The 15915-nt window shown below is 39.7% G+C and overlaps 2 protein-coding genes across 2 annotated transcripts in view; one reads left to right on the top strand and one right to left on the bottom strand.

Annotated features, from left to right (window-relative positions):
- Positions 1–1714, bottom strand: part of LOC144704935 (DNA damage-binding protein 1a-like) — a 32118-nt gene extending 30404 nt beyond the window's left edge. The window contains 4 exon segments of the mRNA XM_078577523.1: positions 103–194; positions 363–422; positions 1136–1184; positions 1484–1714. Coding sequence (XP_078433649.1) covers positions 103–194; positions 363–422; positions 1136–1184; positions 1484–1587 — 305 coding nt within the window. The 5' untranslated portion in view covers positions 1588–1714.
- An 8253-nt stretch (positions 1715–9967) lies between these two features.
- Positions 9968–14390, top strand: LOC144704624 (protein ALTERED PHOSPHATE STARVATION RESPONSE 1-like). The gene is made up of 5 exons (XM_078577101.1): positions 9968–10580; positions 10743–10870; positions 12411–12634; positions 13478–13796; positions 14015–14390. The coding sequence occupies exons 1-5, from the start codon at positions 10055–10057 to the stop codon at positions 14351–14353; spliced, it is 1536 nt and encodes a 511-aa protein (XP_078433227.1). The 5' UTR covers positions 9968–10054; the 3' UTR covers positions 14354–14390.
- The last annotated feature ends 1525 nt before the right edge of the window (positions 14391–15915 follow it).

Here is a 15915-nt window from a genome sequence, read left to right as displayed (position 1 = left end):
AATGAACCACTACGTTAGAAATGATATTAGAATCAAATACAGAATTTCCTCTTCATTTTCTATTAATAAAAAATTTCCCTGCACGAAATTTAACTCATATACCTAGTGATAAGCTCAGATGACTCCCCATCCCACTGAAGAACGCAAAATTTGTATCTCTCCGTTGCAATAAACAGAAAATCTTGCGTCTCACCCTGCAAACAGGCATGTCCACTGATTAAAAAGTATGGTTCCAGTAGAGAAGGTGACACCGCGTAAGATGGAACTACAGATGAGAAATAAAATAATAGCACTTTTATAGAATTATTATGATAATAGTGCACTTCAAGGAAAAAGAACTTTGAGGCTAGAAACTTTCTTACATGAGGACGAAAAAGCTCAAGTGTAGCAATTCTCCCATAAATTGGAACATCTAGAAGAGGCTGCAACAAATAACAATGAGTGATCATTGAATTGAAACTTAGTAAACACAATAACGTATATGAGGAATGATTCCATCATGATGTAAAAAAACGAGGGAAACGGTCAGAAAACTAGATAGTAATTATAAAGGGTTCATAAATCCAGTCAGAGACTAGAGATTTACCTTGATATGAAAAGTTTAAAGAGATAATACCGCGAAATACTCAAAAAGATGAAAGAAACTTCGTGCTTAATTATGTTTTGCAATGTATTTTCGCTGTGAAATCTTTTTGGACAAGAAAAGGGACAAGTGGGCATTTCTATTTCGTAGACAAGCATTCATCATCGGCCAGGCAATGCCATCCAGTCTCAATGAAGAAGCATGGTGACAATCGAAAATGGAGTTTTCTGGCTTGTGCGGCAAACAGGTAATCTGTGAGAGAAGAATAATTCTATAAACCAGTGAATTCAGTGAAAGAACACGTAATATTCACAGAACTCTTCAATTGGACAAGAACAGGCATTATTGTCTGGACGCTTCACCGTTGGAAACGTGAGAAGAACTCATTTTCACAAGGTTTATAAATAAAATTTAACGAAACGAATGGAGAAAAGATTAATCAAAAATGTTGGGAACAGAAAACGTAACTACTACTTAAATATCAACAGAAGTTCACGGGAGATAAACAAATGAAGAGCTGGGATAACTTGCCCACAAGTTATTTAAAGTTACCTGTAGGCCTTGAGGCGTGAGCAAGTGTATTTCAATTCGAGTGCATTTCCTGAGTAAGCGAAAGCAATTTCAAGCGACACGTCAGACCCTCGATTCAAATCAATCACAGGAACAGAGGCCAGAGACAAATTCTTATCTTTCCCCATGATAAATCAAAAATAAATAAATAAACTATAAACACTTAACGATCACCTAAACTCCATGTGAGAAACCTAACAGGGATAAATGCTCCGCTGAGACAATCACGGAGCAACCGAAAAGAATTCATTTTCTCTAGAAAAACGGCCGAACAGAGAACAAAGTTCACCGATCATCATAGTTGAAAGATCAAAAGTTCACAAATCTTACGCTACAATGAGGTTCAGCTCCTGAGGATTGGTGAAGTTACCCACGCAGGAGTGTGTAACGTTCGTCGGCTTGTGCGCCGTCACAACGTAGTTCCACACGCTCATTTCTTGATCGCCCTTCCGCGAGGGCTTCTCCCAGTCTCCCTTCCTCTCTCGCTCTTCCTCTCTCAATATATATAGCTCTCTTCTTCTCTCTCTCTCCCTCTCGTTTGGTGGTCTGTACAGACAACTGTAAGAAAAATGGCGGACTAGTGATAAATTTTGGGCATACTGGTATCAGTTTAAGGTCTAGCCATGTTAAGTTTTCTTTAGATATGTTGTAAAAAATAAGGGTATGGGATATGAAATATTTACCCCAATGATTAAACATAATTTAATATTATAATTGGCAAAGAACACGATGTCGGATTGTGCCCGTAGACCGATCCAGTCATGCTCTGATTATACACAACTGCGCCTCTTTGACACGCTGCGCTGCGGAGGAAAAGCAAATGGCGGACTAGTGGCAATATTTGGGCATACTGGTATCAATTTAAGGTCTAGCCTTCTCAAGTTTTCTTTAAATATTCTGTAAAAATAAGGGTTTGGGATATGAATATTTACCCCCATGATTAAAAATATTATTTTTCTTTTTTAATATTATAATTGACAAAAACACGGGGTCAGGTTATGCTTGTAGACCGATCCAGCCATGCTCTGATTATACACAACTGCGCCTCTTAGACAGGCGGCGCTGCGGAGGAAAAGCAAATGGCGAACTAGTGGCAATATTTGGGCATACTGGTATCAATTTCAGGTCTAGCCTTCTCGAGCTTTCTTTAAATATTATGTAAAAATAAGGGTATGGGACATGAATATTTACCCCCCCATGATTAAAAGTATTGTTTTTCTTTATTAATATTATAATTGACAAAAACACAGGGTAAGGTTATGCTTGTAGACCGATCCAGCCGTACCCTGATTAGACACAAATGCGTCTCTTAGACAGAAGGCACTGCAGAGGAAAAGGAAATGGCGGACTAGTGGCAATATTTGGGCATACTGGTATCAATTTCAGGTCTAGCCTTCTCAAGTTTTCTTTAAATAGTATGTAAAAATAAGGGTATGGGACATGAATATTTACCCCCCCATGATTAAAAGTATTATTTTTCTTTATTAACATTATAATTGACAAAAACACAAGGTAAGGTTATGCTTGTAGACCGATCCAACCATACTCTGATTAGGGACAACTACGCCTCTTAGACAGGCGCCGCTGCGGAGGAAAAGCAAATGGCGGACTAGTGGCAATATTTGGGCATACTGGTATCAATTTAAGGTCTAGCCTTCTCAAGTTTTCTCTAAATATTGTGTAAAAATAAGGGTATGGGATATGAATATTTACCCCCATGATGAAAAATACTAATTTTATTTTTTAATATTATAAGTGACTAAAAACATGGGGTCGGGTTATGCTTGTAGACTGATCCAACCGTACTCCAATTAGGGACAACGACGCCTCTTAGACAGGCGGTGCTACGGAGGAAAAGCAAATGGCGGACTAGTGGCAATAATTTGGGCATACTGGTATCAATTTAAGGTCTCGCCTTCCCAAGTTTTCTTTAAATATTATGCAATAATAAGGTTATGGGATATGAATATTTACCCCCCATGATTTAAAATATGATTTTTCTTTATTAATAGTATAATTGACCAAAAAACACGGGGTCGGGCTATGCTTGTAGACCAATCTAACCGTGCTCTGATGAGACACTACTACGCCGCTTAGACAGGAGGCGCTGAGGAGGAAAAGGAAATGACGGACTAGTGGCAATATTTGGGCATACTGGTATCAGTTATAGGTCTAGCCTTATTCCGAACATGTCTTCAAGTTTTCTTTAGATATGGTGTAAAAATAATGGTAGGGGAGATGAATATTTACCCCAATCATAAAACATAGTCCTTTTTATTAATATTATTGTTGGCAAAAAAAACGGTGCCCGGTTGTGCCAGTAGATCGATCCAGCCATGCCATGATTAGACATAGTCTTGAAGATATGTGAAAGTAATAAATTTACCTGAGCATTTAATTAAAGCTTCTACAAGTTTTACTCGGAAAAGGGTATGAGATATTAATGTTTACCCCCCATGATTAAATATTGTTTTTTAATTATGTGAAAACAATAAATCACCAGAGCGTTTGATGAAAGCTTTTCCAAGATTTACTTGGAAAAGGGTATGAGTTATTCATATTTACCCCTACGATTAAAATTTGTCTTGAAATTATGTGAAAACAATAAATTACTAGAGCGTTTGATGAAAGCTTTTTCAAGTTTTACTCAAAAAACGTTATGGGTCACATGGGATATTAATATTTGTCCGATATTTAAATATTGTCATTAAATTATCTGAAAGGGTGTGAGATTAATATTTAACCCAATGATTAAAGATTGTATGGAAGATATGTGAAAACAATAAACCACCAAAGCATTTGTTGAAAGCTTTTTCAAGTTTCCCTCAGAAACTGAATGAAAGTTGAGATATGAGAGATTAATATTGACCCCAAAGATTAAATTGTGTCTTGAATTTATGTGAAAACAAAACTATCCAAAGCGTTTATTTCATTCATATACTACAGGATACATGTTCATTCTTTGCGGATATACTATTTTACTCACAGTCATTGGATATAAAAGTTGCTTATTTATGACTAATCATAACAAATTAAAAAACTAAGGGTGTGGTATAATATTGATTAGAATATATTTGTGAAAACTATGAGTCACCAAATCATTTGTGGTCATAATTATACAACACATTACATGTGTTTTCTGTTTAAGTAGACTACTCTATTGGCAATTGTAGATATAAAACTTATCGGTAGGTATGCCAAAACATTGCAAAGAATTTTCATAGTTTCCTGAAAGATATAATAAAAATAAGCATATAGCAGATTCATATTAGCCCATTAATATCATAATTTTAATATGCAGGAAAATCACAAATCACCAAAACGTATCCTTTCTACCTGAATAGATTATTCTACTTAGATGAACTAAAACTAATGTGCAGTTATGGTTATGGTTTGAAGACTGGACTATCCTTCGTATGTTATGTCCATATCGACATCAGTCATATGTCTTGACCTCAAGACGATGAGCTAAAATGCAGGTTTGGATAAAATTAATAGACTATTGGTAGATGACTGATAATGAGTTAAAAAGGGGACCATTGATGAAGGAAAATTGTGTATTTAATTTTAATGTCATTGTAGTTTTAATTTGCCTTAATCAAATAAATTTGACAAAAGAAAGAAAACTTGCTCAACTGTATAGTAAGAGCAAGATAGTCTCAACGGGGACTGGGCATTAGATGTGAATTTAACAATTGAGTTATGGATAAGGACGGGTAATAATAGGAATAAAGATATTGAATATTATAGAAGATAAGGAATAGGTAGTCAGGGGATAGTATCTAATGGATTAAATAATTTAAGATAATATTCAATAATGATGAATAGTAATTGATAGTAAAGAGAAGTAGAGAACTAGAGAGAATATAAGATATTATGTATATCTTTTTATAGATATTGAGGATAACAAGAAAGTAGGATATTGAGAAGAATTAATGGTGCTATGGTTAAAGATGATCTTAGAATAAATAGTGGATAAGTAGAGAAGATTAATAAGGTAGATAAAATAATGAAGTATTATAAATAGGAGATAACAATACTTATAATGGTAATAAGATGTAAGAAGTTAATTAATAGAAATATTTAGTTTAATAAAAGGTAAGACAAAGAGTGAAAGAGAGAAAGGGAATAGAATTATGATTAATCTTGGGAAGGAGAGATTAAGGATTATTCAATCAGATATCGACAAAGATGAGAATATAGATGTATTGATATATAGATATACTAAGAGCGTAATATGAAGAGAGGAGGGACAATAGATTTTGTTTGGTTTTAGAGGAATTCAGTTAATTAGGTAGAGAATGGAGAGCGATTATAAATAATAAGCTAATTAAAATACTTAAGAGGTTAATATTTTTTATCGTCTTACGTTTAGGATAGCTTAGAATGATAGAAATAAGTTTTGTATAAGGAGATATATTTAATAAGTACTTTGTAGTATTTTTTAATAGATGAAAATTTCAGGAAATACTAATGTTTCTGTTGACACCTTGTAGGTGTTTGACATAACGCCTATACGAGTGCTAAATTTAAAATAAGTAAAAACTTCTAGTTCCTACGACAACCAACGATGAATCATTTGCAGATCATGGAGATAATACTAATAGAAGATTGATCAATGGAATCTTGAACTCACAGAAATCCAGATTCAAAGAGCAGCAATGGAGGGCATCATCCGCCAACCCCCCAACTTCGGTGTGCTTTGCTTGCCCTTCTCCTCCACCCTAGCACGATTCTATGAGCTCTGATCCTTCTTGTCCTTCTTGAACCTCCTTCAAGCTGGAAGAGGCGTGTCATGGAACCTCTTCAAGATCCTAGATCATCGTCAATAGTCCTTGATGTCTCCCCCATTTCACACGATGAAGATCAATTTTTAGCCTTCAAAAGCTTGCTTTAAGGGGTTGAGAGAGGTTCTCTTGACTCTCCAAGGTTTCAGATTTGATCCAATGGCTTTCTAGGGGCTGTTGGATCAATCCATGGTCCCCTTGTCGGCGGCCTTCGCCGGCCGACCGATGAGGATGGTGGCCAGGGGGTGGGGAAAGACGAGATTAACCCCCTCTCCCCATCCGATCCCCCTTTTGAATGGGTTCAACGGCTGTGATTTAATTGTAGTCGTAGACCCATTCTTATAGTGTGCCCCTTGTTTGTCCATGTCAACACCCCGTCAGCTGCCCTGTAAGCCACCCCTTTAGATCTGATTTACTCACACTTGGCCACGTTATCCATGTCATCAGCCGCATTCAATGCGAAGGCTGGAAAAATAAATAAAAATGATTAAATATTATGAATAGATCTCACTGTCCAATCTTCCATGAGAAGATCAGACGGTTGAGATCATGTCTGTTTACTTAAAATGGCCTAAAATGCCATGGGCTTTGGGGCGATCGGCTTGAAGCCTGGTCACAATTTCTTCCTTTATTTCTTAAGATTGCGACCATTGGATTGCGATCACATTGTTACTTATTGACCCAGCCCGATGCAGAGCTGAAACTTAAAGAGGAATCTTTGATCCCATATCAGAGAAATTGAAAAGAAACATCACTATATAATGACCTTGTTTCTTTACCCTTTGAAATTAGTTAATACCGATTGCGCGCATGCTCGAACCTCTCCATGGGTATCTGTGTGGGACTTTGCGTGGCATAATGTGGGCCTTTGTGTGCCAACAGTTGAGGACTCTTTGTGCGGCTAGTGCTCGCCGGCTGCTGCCTAGCTTGAGTGTTGTGCACTCGCTAGCTGGTGGCTGGCTTGAGTGTCACCCACTCTTCCTTGAGGCTAATTAAAAGCCCTTTTGTTTGATATTCTTTTCTTCTCTTTCTTTTTATTTACTAAGTGCACTTAAAGCTTAATGCCACAATAATTCTATTTTTTTTTCTAAATCAGATAAAATAATGGCCCTCAATAACTATATAGAATTTAGTGATAAGAAATGGTCATGTTGAAGATTTTTCAAGAATTAATGTAGGGAAGGGGAATTTATATTAAAATAAAGATAAAATTAATAAAAGGATGCATACAATGATTCTAAAATGTGTCTATTTTTAATAACAATAATTTTATCAACAATTTAACTCAAGATCTCTGTATGCATGTCTTTATCTCTCTCTCTCTTTATTTTAACAACTGCATAATGTCATTTTGATCCTAATATCCTCAACCTCTAGGACATGATGTGTCACAAAAAGAATGAAAACTGTTATGAATAACATATCTCAGCCCATCTCATAGTGTTCCACCAAATCTCAAGTCCAATTTTTGCATTCCTAGTAAACCCTCATGTATCCCTTTTCACTAAGAACGAATAAAAATCATAAGTCATCAAATCATTTGTAACTATACTCGATCCAAATCCATTCTACTTATGTTAGGAATTCCATTGACATCATTGGTTCTATATTTACGTATAGTATTGGGTTTTTTAATCTGTTCCAATCAATAATTATTACATACTAATAACTTATTTGTGCTAATAGACTGTGGTACCTATTTTTCCATACAATGCAAATAACCTCTACTGGTTAGTATGTCGAAAGGCCAAATGACCCATACACATTTGGCTTTAGCATCGTCTTTAGCTTCTCAATATCTCACTCTGGTTTAAGAGTCATAGCAGACTTTATGACTACATACAAATATACCAGCATTCAATTATTTTTATAAAAATGAACGCCATCAATTTTTCAAGAACTTTAAATATAAATTCTTCATATACAGTGAGATGATATGTCAACATACTTGGAAATACTTTCTCTCATCCTAAAATGAGTGCTCTCACTAAATATGACCTTAAGAAGTATTATAATATTATTCTCATGTCTTAAAAATTACGAGTTAAGTGAAATTGAGTAAAAACATTGTATGTACTATTGTAAGGGCTCAAAGGCCTGTGAGCAAACAGTCGAGGACATGTCCATGTACTGGAACTCATTATTAGAGACTAGTTAGTAGCGTGGACACCATATACATCATGGGTGGTGAGGCCTGACCCTAATATTTAAAGCCAATGCTCATTAGGTGCTTATGCTTGCGAGCGTGAAAACATGACAGATTAGGGTAGGCTGTGTGCCCAGGCCATGGGCACTATGCACTTAGGCTGCCAAGGATGCACGAGCCATGCAAGTTGTGCACGCACGCCGTGGGCGTTCAGGGCGCGGGGCATGAGACATTTTTGTTAGGAGACTAAGCATGGGGTAGAGAGCACCCAGACGGTTGCGGGGCGCGGGGTGCGCTTGTGGGCAGCGTTGCAGCGTGCAAGCACCAAGACTTGGGCCCCCAAGGATGGAGGCACCAAGGTGGACCGAAGCAGCAGAGGTGTAGATCAAGTGCTGGTGGTGCATGACAGGGGTGCGGTAAATGGACATTGGGCTTGTGGTACAACCTATCAGCGGATGTACCAAGGGCCATGGCCCACATGCACATAGGTGAAGGTTGTCCAAAGAGACTTCTGCTGCATACATGAAGGCTGCTCAACCTTCCTGCCCAAGCGCTAACATTGGCATGCATTCGATCCGAGCATTCTTCTTAGCTACGGATTTGACCGTGTAATAGTATGTCATGGAAAGAATTCTAGGTAGGTAGAAAGATATCTTGATAAATTTATATAAAGTATTGTCTAATTCAGTATATTAAATTAGAATCCATCTCGGACCTGCAATCGTCATCCACCTAGTCTGTCATAAGAGCAGGCTTCCTAACTTATTCAAACTTATTGTTGTGAATGAGAAAATACTATCTATAAATTTATCAAAATGTCTTACTACCTACCTTGAATTCTTTCTAGGAGACTTCCATTTATTACTATAGTTCCGGATCGTCCAGGACGTGGACGGGACGGGACGAAGATCGTCCCATCTGGTTTTCGGAATTAGTGCAGGGACGCGGATGGGACCATGACCGAGTGAACGGAAACCGTCCGTCTGGAGGTCTCAGGACGAATTTCCGTTCCAATTTTCGTCCAACCTCGCGGACGGGACGATTTTTTTGTCCTGGGACAAAAAAACCATCCCTTTCGCATCCCTGCACCCTCTAGTTCTGGATCGTCTTGGACGTGGATGATGGACGAGACAGAACGAAGATCGTCCTATCTGACGTTCGGCATCAGAGCAGGGACGTGGACGAGATGGGTTTTTCATCCGAGTGCACGAAAATTGTCCCGTCTGGAGGTCTCAGGACGAATTTCCGTCCCAATTTTCGTCCAACCTCGCGGACGGGACGAATTTTTTGTCCTGGGACAAAGAAACCATCCCTTTCCCGTCCCTGCACCCTCTAGTTCTGGATCTTCTTGGACGTGGACGATGGACGAGACAGAATGAAGATCATCCTATCTGACGTTTGGCATTAGTGCAGGGATGCAGACGGGATGGTTTTTTCATTCGAGTGGACTAAAACCATCCCGTCTGGAGGTCTTGGGATGAATTTCCGTCCTAATTTTCGTCCAACCTCGTGGATGGGACAATTTTTTCATCCTGGGACAAAAAAACCATCCCTTTCGCGTCCCTGCACTCTCTAGTTCTGGATCGTCCGGGACGTGGACGATGGACGGGACGGGACGATGATCATCCCATCCGACGTCCGGAACCAGTGCAGGGACACGGGCGGGACAGTTTTTTTGTCCAAGACCTCCGTACGGGATGGTTTTTTCGTCTATTCGAACGAAGAAACCATCTCATCCAGAGGTCTAGGGACAAATTGTCCAACCTCGTGGACCAACGATTTTTCCATCCTGGGACGAATAAACCATCCCGTCCGCGTCCCTACGCTGTAACAATGCACGGATCGAACGCGTGCCACCCTCAACACTTGGGGGCATCGCTGGGATGCTCACAAGTAAGAAGAACTGGGCAGAGCTCCTCAAATCAGATAAAGCTCTCAACTTTCCTTCTTCCCAGCAGAAGATCTACAATGGGTTGCGCCTACTCGAAGGTGGAGAGGGAGGAGGCGGTGCGGCGATGCCGAGATCGGAGGAAGCTGGTGAAGCGTCTAATGGCGGGCAGAGCCCAGTTCGCCGCTGCCCATCTCGCCTACCTCCGAGCTCTGCGCAACGCCGGCGCCACCATCCGCCAACTGGCCGAGGCCGACGCTTGCCCACCTCCATTGATCCGCCCCCCTCTCTCCCCCTCCTTCCTTCCCCCCCCTCCCCCTCCTCTCCCCCCCTTCAGCCCCGACGAGGAACCCAAAGGCGAAGATGCCAAGAACTTGGAGCAGACGACCATGGAATCCGACCAAGACTCCCTCGAAGAAGACCCTGTGGAGCTCAAAGAAGACGATCTGTCGATGCTCCGTTCTTTGGGAAGCAGGAGCTTGGCTGAAGTTGCGAGAGACATTGATGAGTATTTCTTGAAGGCTTCCGCTGGGGGGACGAAGGTGGCCCAGTTGTTGGAATCCCACCTCTTTTGTTCTCTCCAACAGCTTTTCAATGAAGGCCAAGGTGATGAATCAATCTGAATTCTAAGTCTTGACATGTTTCAAGAGTAGGATAAGTTTTTTTTTTTTTTCTTTTTGAAAAAAATTCAAGGCGATCACCCGACAACGCGGTAACCACCCAAAGTTCCATGTGGATAAGTTAAAGGAGAAGGTTTGATCTGTGCAGGAAAGAAGTTGAAGCGGTGGTCTTTGAAGGTGCCATTAGGCGGCGCAAATGCTAAGAAGCTGGGTCATCATTCCTCTACTCTTGATAAGTTGTTGGCAGATGAGCTCAAGCTCTTTAAAGAAGTCAAGGTATGGATTCTAATTAATCTCAATATTTATCTGGGTGGGGAATTACATCTGTATACAGGAACTCTGGATTTCGTTTTTCTTAGATCTGTTGTCAATTTATCAACCTATCAAGATTTATGATAGGGTTTGGCATCAATTATGATGGTGAGTCGACAGTCATGAATCATCGTTCATAGGTTGGAGATGAATCATCATCGCAGTTTGTCCAAGCCAGCACATGAACGATGATGATGACGACGATGGTGACGAATTCATCATTATACATTTATGAATTATCATTGTCATCTGTTCAAGCCCAGATATGATGGCGAGGATGATGATGAAGTTTATGGATGGGTGACACCCACCCTACTTCTGTGTCAACATTGATCATGACGAGAGTAGGATGAACATTTGACATCATCATCCGGTTTCCAAGATTTGTCGTTGTCATTGCCCTTGCCATCCAACCATCAACATTGATTTCGTAATCTTCATTGCCATCCAATTTTCAAGATTCATTATTGCCATATCCCTCAACATCCAACTGTCGATGACGATTTCGTCAATCGTCATCTAGATTCCAAGATTTGGCATTGTAGTTGTCATCATTATTCTACTGCAGATTCTTCAAAAAAAAATTCCTACTGTAGATAGATTACAATTTCGTCATCGACATCAACATTCAGCCAAGCAACCCTTGGATGATGATGATGATGATCAGGAATTTCTCATTGTCGTCATCAGTGTCATCCTGGCTGGTTTGGATGAGTGACGACAACAATGACAGAATTGTTGGATGAAGAAGACAATGATGATGATGAATTTGTCATTGTCGGCTGAGAGGAGCCTTGATGTAGGTTCGTATGGGGGAGGGGAAATAGATGAGATGCACGGTAGATGTTCCCCGAGTCAGAGAATAGAACAGGAATGATCGGAGGAGTCGAGTAGAGGAGGCGACGATCGACCAGGGACAAGCCGTCTGAAGATGTGGCGAGGGGTTGTTGATCGCAGTGGCAGGGATGTCAGAGACTAGAAGGAAATTGATCTACAGGGGTAGGGATTGGATTTGAGGGGAGCTGGCTGAAGATCCTGTGAGACGATCTAAGGGATGGGGAATCTCTGGACAGTTAAGGGAAATGGGACAGAGATGGGGTGGATTGAGATAGTGAGCCAAGAGGCCAATCTTACCTAAATTCTTGACTGCCTCCTAAAGGGAGGGCTACACGTATTTATAGAGAAAGGAGATAATCTATCCTGAACATTGAATGACTAAAGTTCCCCTAATGGGCTTAAATGCAGAAGATACCCTTGGGGGTATAGGATCTTATCATCAGCCAACCATATGTAGGCCTTATATCAGGTCATCAAATATTTTTAGGAAATTTTCAAAAAAAAAAATTTTAGGAAACATATCTATCAAATTTGCCCGACCATGTTCCCTTACCATGCCAGAAAATGTGTTACATCAATTGATATAGGGCTTTTAATTGATATATTCATAGTGCTGATGGTTTTGTATAGTTTGTCAGCGCATTTTTCTTGGGAACTGTCCATGCAGGATGAGGAGATGAAGAAACTCGAATTTGGAAAGAAGGTGGCATTGTTGCGCTGTCAGGAAACCAGGAAAGAAAATTGGATGGTAACAGATAGGACCCGCTCGAGCATGGAGTTGGTGCAAATAGAGATTGTCTCCTTGCAAGAATCTATAACCAGTACCTGCACCTCCATCTCCACGCATAGAGATGAAGAGTTATTTCCTCAACTCGTTGAGCTATGCTCTGGGTAATTTATTTTATAATTCTGTACGTTGAAAAATATTTTTTTCCAATTTCTTTTATATTTTCTCCTACATTTCTCCCATCTCAGCATGAAGGAGATATCCTTGAAATTAGGGTTTCGTATCCAGGATGATGATGTAATTAGGCAATGACGACAATGATGATCAGGTATTATCATTGTCATCATATGTTTGAATCATCTGATTACAAATTCTTCATCAGCTCGTCATCATCTCATACTTTGTATGAAAACAGATGATGATAACGATGACACAATGATGAATTGATCGTCGTTTGCCAATCCTACATGAAACTTTCTTTTTTATGTTGCAAATTGTGGCATATAATCGCCTGAGTTCAAACGCTTTGCTTTTTAACTTTAGCCACCGGTTGATCCTGAGGATCCAAGATGCTCTGTCGGCAAATCTGTTTAATGATCATTTTTTTTTGCCATAAAAGTTATTTCTCTCTGTTTCTTTTCATTTTTTGTGAGATTTTTTGGGTCTTCCACAGAGATATTTCTGTGTGGTGGACCCAAGCGCTTTCACACTTATGAAAATTTTCAACCAAGGATCAAGTTTAATAAAAGATTCTACTATCAATGATGGATTCATCTCCCATTTCTATATTCAACATGTGAGAAGTTCTTCAGTTTTTTCTCATAATCGTCGTTCAAAATCACTGTGAACAATTCCATCCTGACGCAGCTACAACATATATCAAAATAAAGCCTGCTAGCCTGAACTTACTTTGGAAATCAAAATAGAAAATAGTTGCAACTTCTGGTTGATTTTGTCTCTTTTGATCATTCTTCTCGCTTTCTCATTTAATCTGAGTTCATCATCAGGTTGGCTGAGATGTGGCGGACCATGTATGAGTGCCATGTGGCTCAGAACTCTCTTGCTCCACAGATTAGCCATTTGCATGGGCCTAGTCTCACAGAGCCCACCACTGAGGCCCACATCGCCGCCGCGGCCCAGTTGAAAGATGAGCTGGGCACATGGCTCAGCTCTCTCCACAGCCTCCTCCGCTGCCAAAAGGACTATGCCCTCTGCCTCAACAAATGGCTCCGGCTCACTGACTGTCTTCCCCCGGCCCCTGGCCCTCTCTCCATCTTCCGCCTCTGCGACCAATGGCAGCTCTCCCTTGACCAGCTCTCTCACAAGGTAAGTGACAACCTTTAGTTGTAGAGAAGAGAAAAGAAGAAAAAAACTGGTAATACTGCTAGTTACTTACTAGAGTAGTATTTTCTTAGTATTTGATACCAAGAATCCTATTCAGATCGTTAATATTAGAAATAGTTTATTATTGTACCAATAAGTTGTACCCTCCAAATATCCTTCACTTTCAACTTCAAAGGCTCAAAGTTAGAATTTTTTTGAAGGGGGCGGCAGAGGCTATGGAAAGATTGGTGGGGAAAGTGCGGGCAGTGGAGAAGCAGTTGGGCAGGGAGCAGCAGCAGAGGAGAAGGACGAGGCAGGTGGAGAAGAGATTGGGTGGGGAAGATGCTGATGGAAATGGGGCAGATGGTAGTGCAGGGTTGGGAGAGAGGAGGCGGCAGGCGGAGGAGGAGAAGGGAAAGTACATGGGGTCCATCCGCCAGAGCCGATCCATGATTAATGATGTCTTCAAGGTGGGACTTCCTGATGTATTCCAGGCCATGATGGGCTTTGCCAATGGCTGCGCGTGTACGTATGAGGGGGTCCAGCTGATTGACGGGTGAGTCCGGTTTCTATGGATTTTCCATTTCCTTGGGGGAATTGAAGCTGTAGATAATTAGCTTTGAGGTTGGCAAAGAAACTCTGTTATGGGTTTCTTTGTAAGGATCTTACTGTCACTAAGGAGATGTGGGTGCCCACATGGCCAGAGTTGCCCTGATCTACACGTCTTATAGGAAATACTGTTATGTGTCAATGATGATGACAGTGATGATGAATTAATATTATCATTATCCTCTTCATCCATCAGTCAAGGATGAATCATCATGAGTCCTAGCTGAATCATTGATGACGATAATGCAGATGACCCTTGGGGATGATAAGAACTATTTCACATCTTCTGTCAACTTGAGTTAAATGTTAATGACAAGTTAATGATGATGGTTTCACATTGCTATCATCATCCTGCGGCAAGGTTCCTCATCTTCCACCAGTTGATGGCTAATTTGCCATCATCATCATCATCATGATTCATCCAAGCTACCTATGAATAATGATAAACAACAATAATAACATTAATTGAGGATGATGGTGATTTCATTATTGTCTTCCAACCCTTGTACTGAATTAATGATCCCACGATAGCTCCAAGCTGAGCATGCTTAAATTTGGAACTTCTTGACATTATATGAGATTCTTAGAGTTTTTGGGATTAAAAAATATGTCAAGAGAGAGCGAGAGCCAATTGTACATTCCATGTCTCCTATGATATTAGTTGATAGGAAGTTATTTGTATAGTGCACCGACACTAGTATCAGCACACTAGTGTACCGGATCCCATTAGAAATCCAAACTTAAGTGTGCTTGGGCTAGAGCAGTAACAGAATGGGTGCCCGCCTGGGAAGTCCTCGGTGGTGACCACAGCATGGGCATGTGATCACAGTTCAAAATTTCAGAAAACAAATTCCTATAGTGCACCTGCAATGTGTAAAATGAAGTCTAAGGATATCTGCAATACATGCATTGCAGATTAAACCATCCTGAATTCATTGGACACACGATGATCAGAAATAATCTTAACGCGGTTTTATTTTGAGGTTTATACATCTGATTTAATATACATGCATGGCGGATTAAACCTCCCTGAACTCATTGAACAAACGATGATCATAAATAATTTGAACGCCGATGGATTAAGCTAGGCAGGCATAAGTACAAGTCGTTTCTCTTTTACAAAAATGGGATTTTGTTTCATCTAATTCATATAGACAATGGTGTATTGAACAAATATAATTCCAATGTAATTCTAAATAAATGCATCGATTTCCATTAATACTTATACTGGTTGGATTGGTTTCATTGGTTGTATTTATATTAGGAGTGTATCGACTCTTAACTTAACATATTCTATTAAAATATTATACAGACAGGGTTGTGATAACTAGAATATTAACATGTTTAATTGATGAATTTTACATTATATATTTGTGTTTTAATGACCATATTTGCATGTTATCATATACAAATGGAGATAAATGATATACATTTTGATTTGTTTGTTATTTCTAAATTTATAGTATTTTTACGTGGTATTTAACCTCATTTCATTGAAGAAATATTTTTTACA

Source organism: Wolffia australiana, chromosome 6, assembly GCF_029677425.1.
Source record: "Wolffia australiana isolate 7733 chromosome 6, ASM2967742v1".
In the NCBI taxonomy this organism is placed as follows: Eukaryota; Viridiplantae; Streptophyta; class Magnoliopsida; order Alismatales; family Araceae; genus Wolffia; species Wolffia australiana.
The sequence above is the reverse complement of the archived record's forward strand: the minus strand, read 5'-3'. Positions and strand labels throughout refer to the sequence as shown.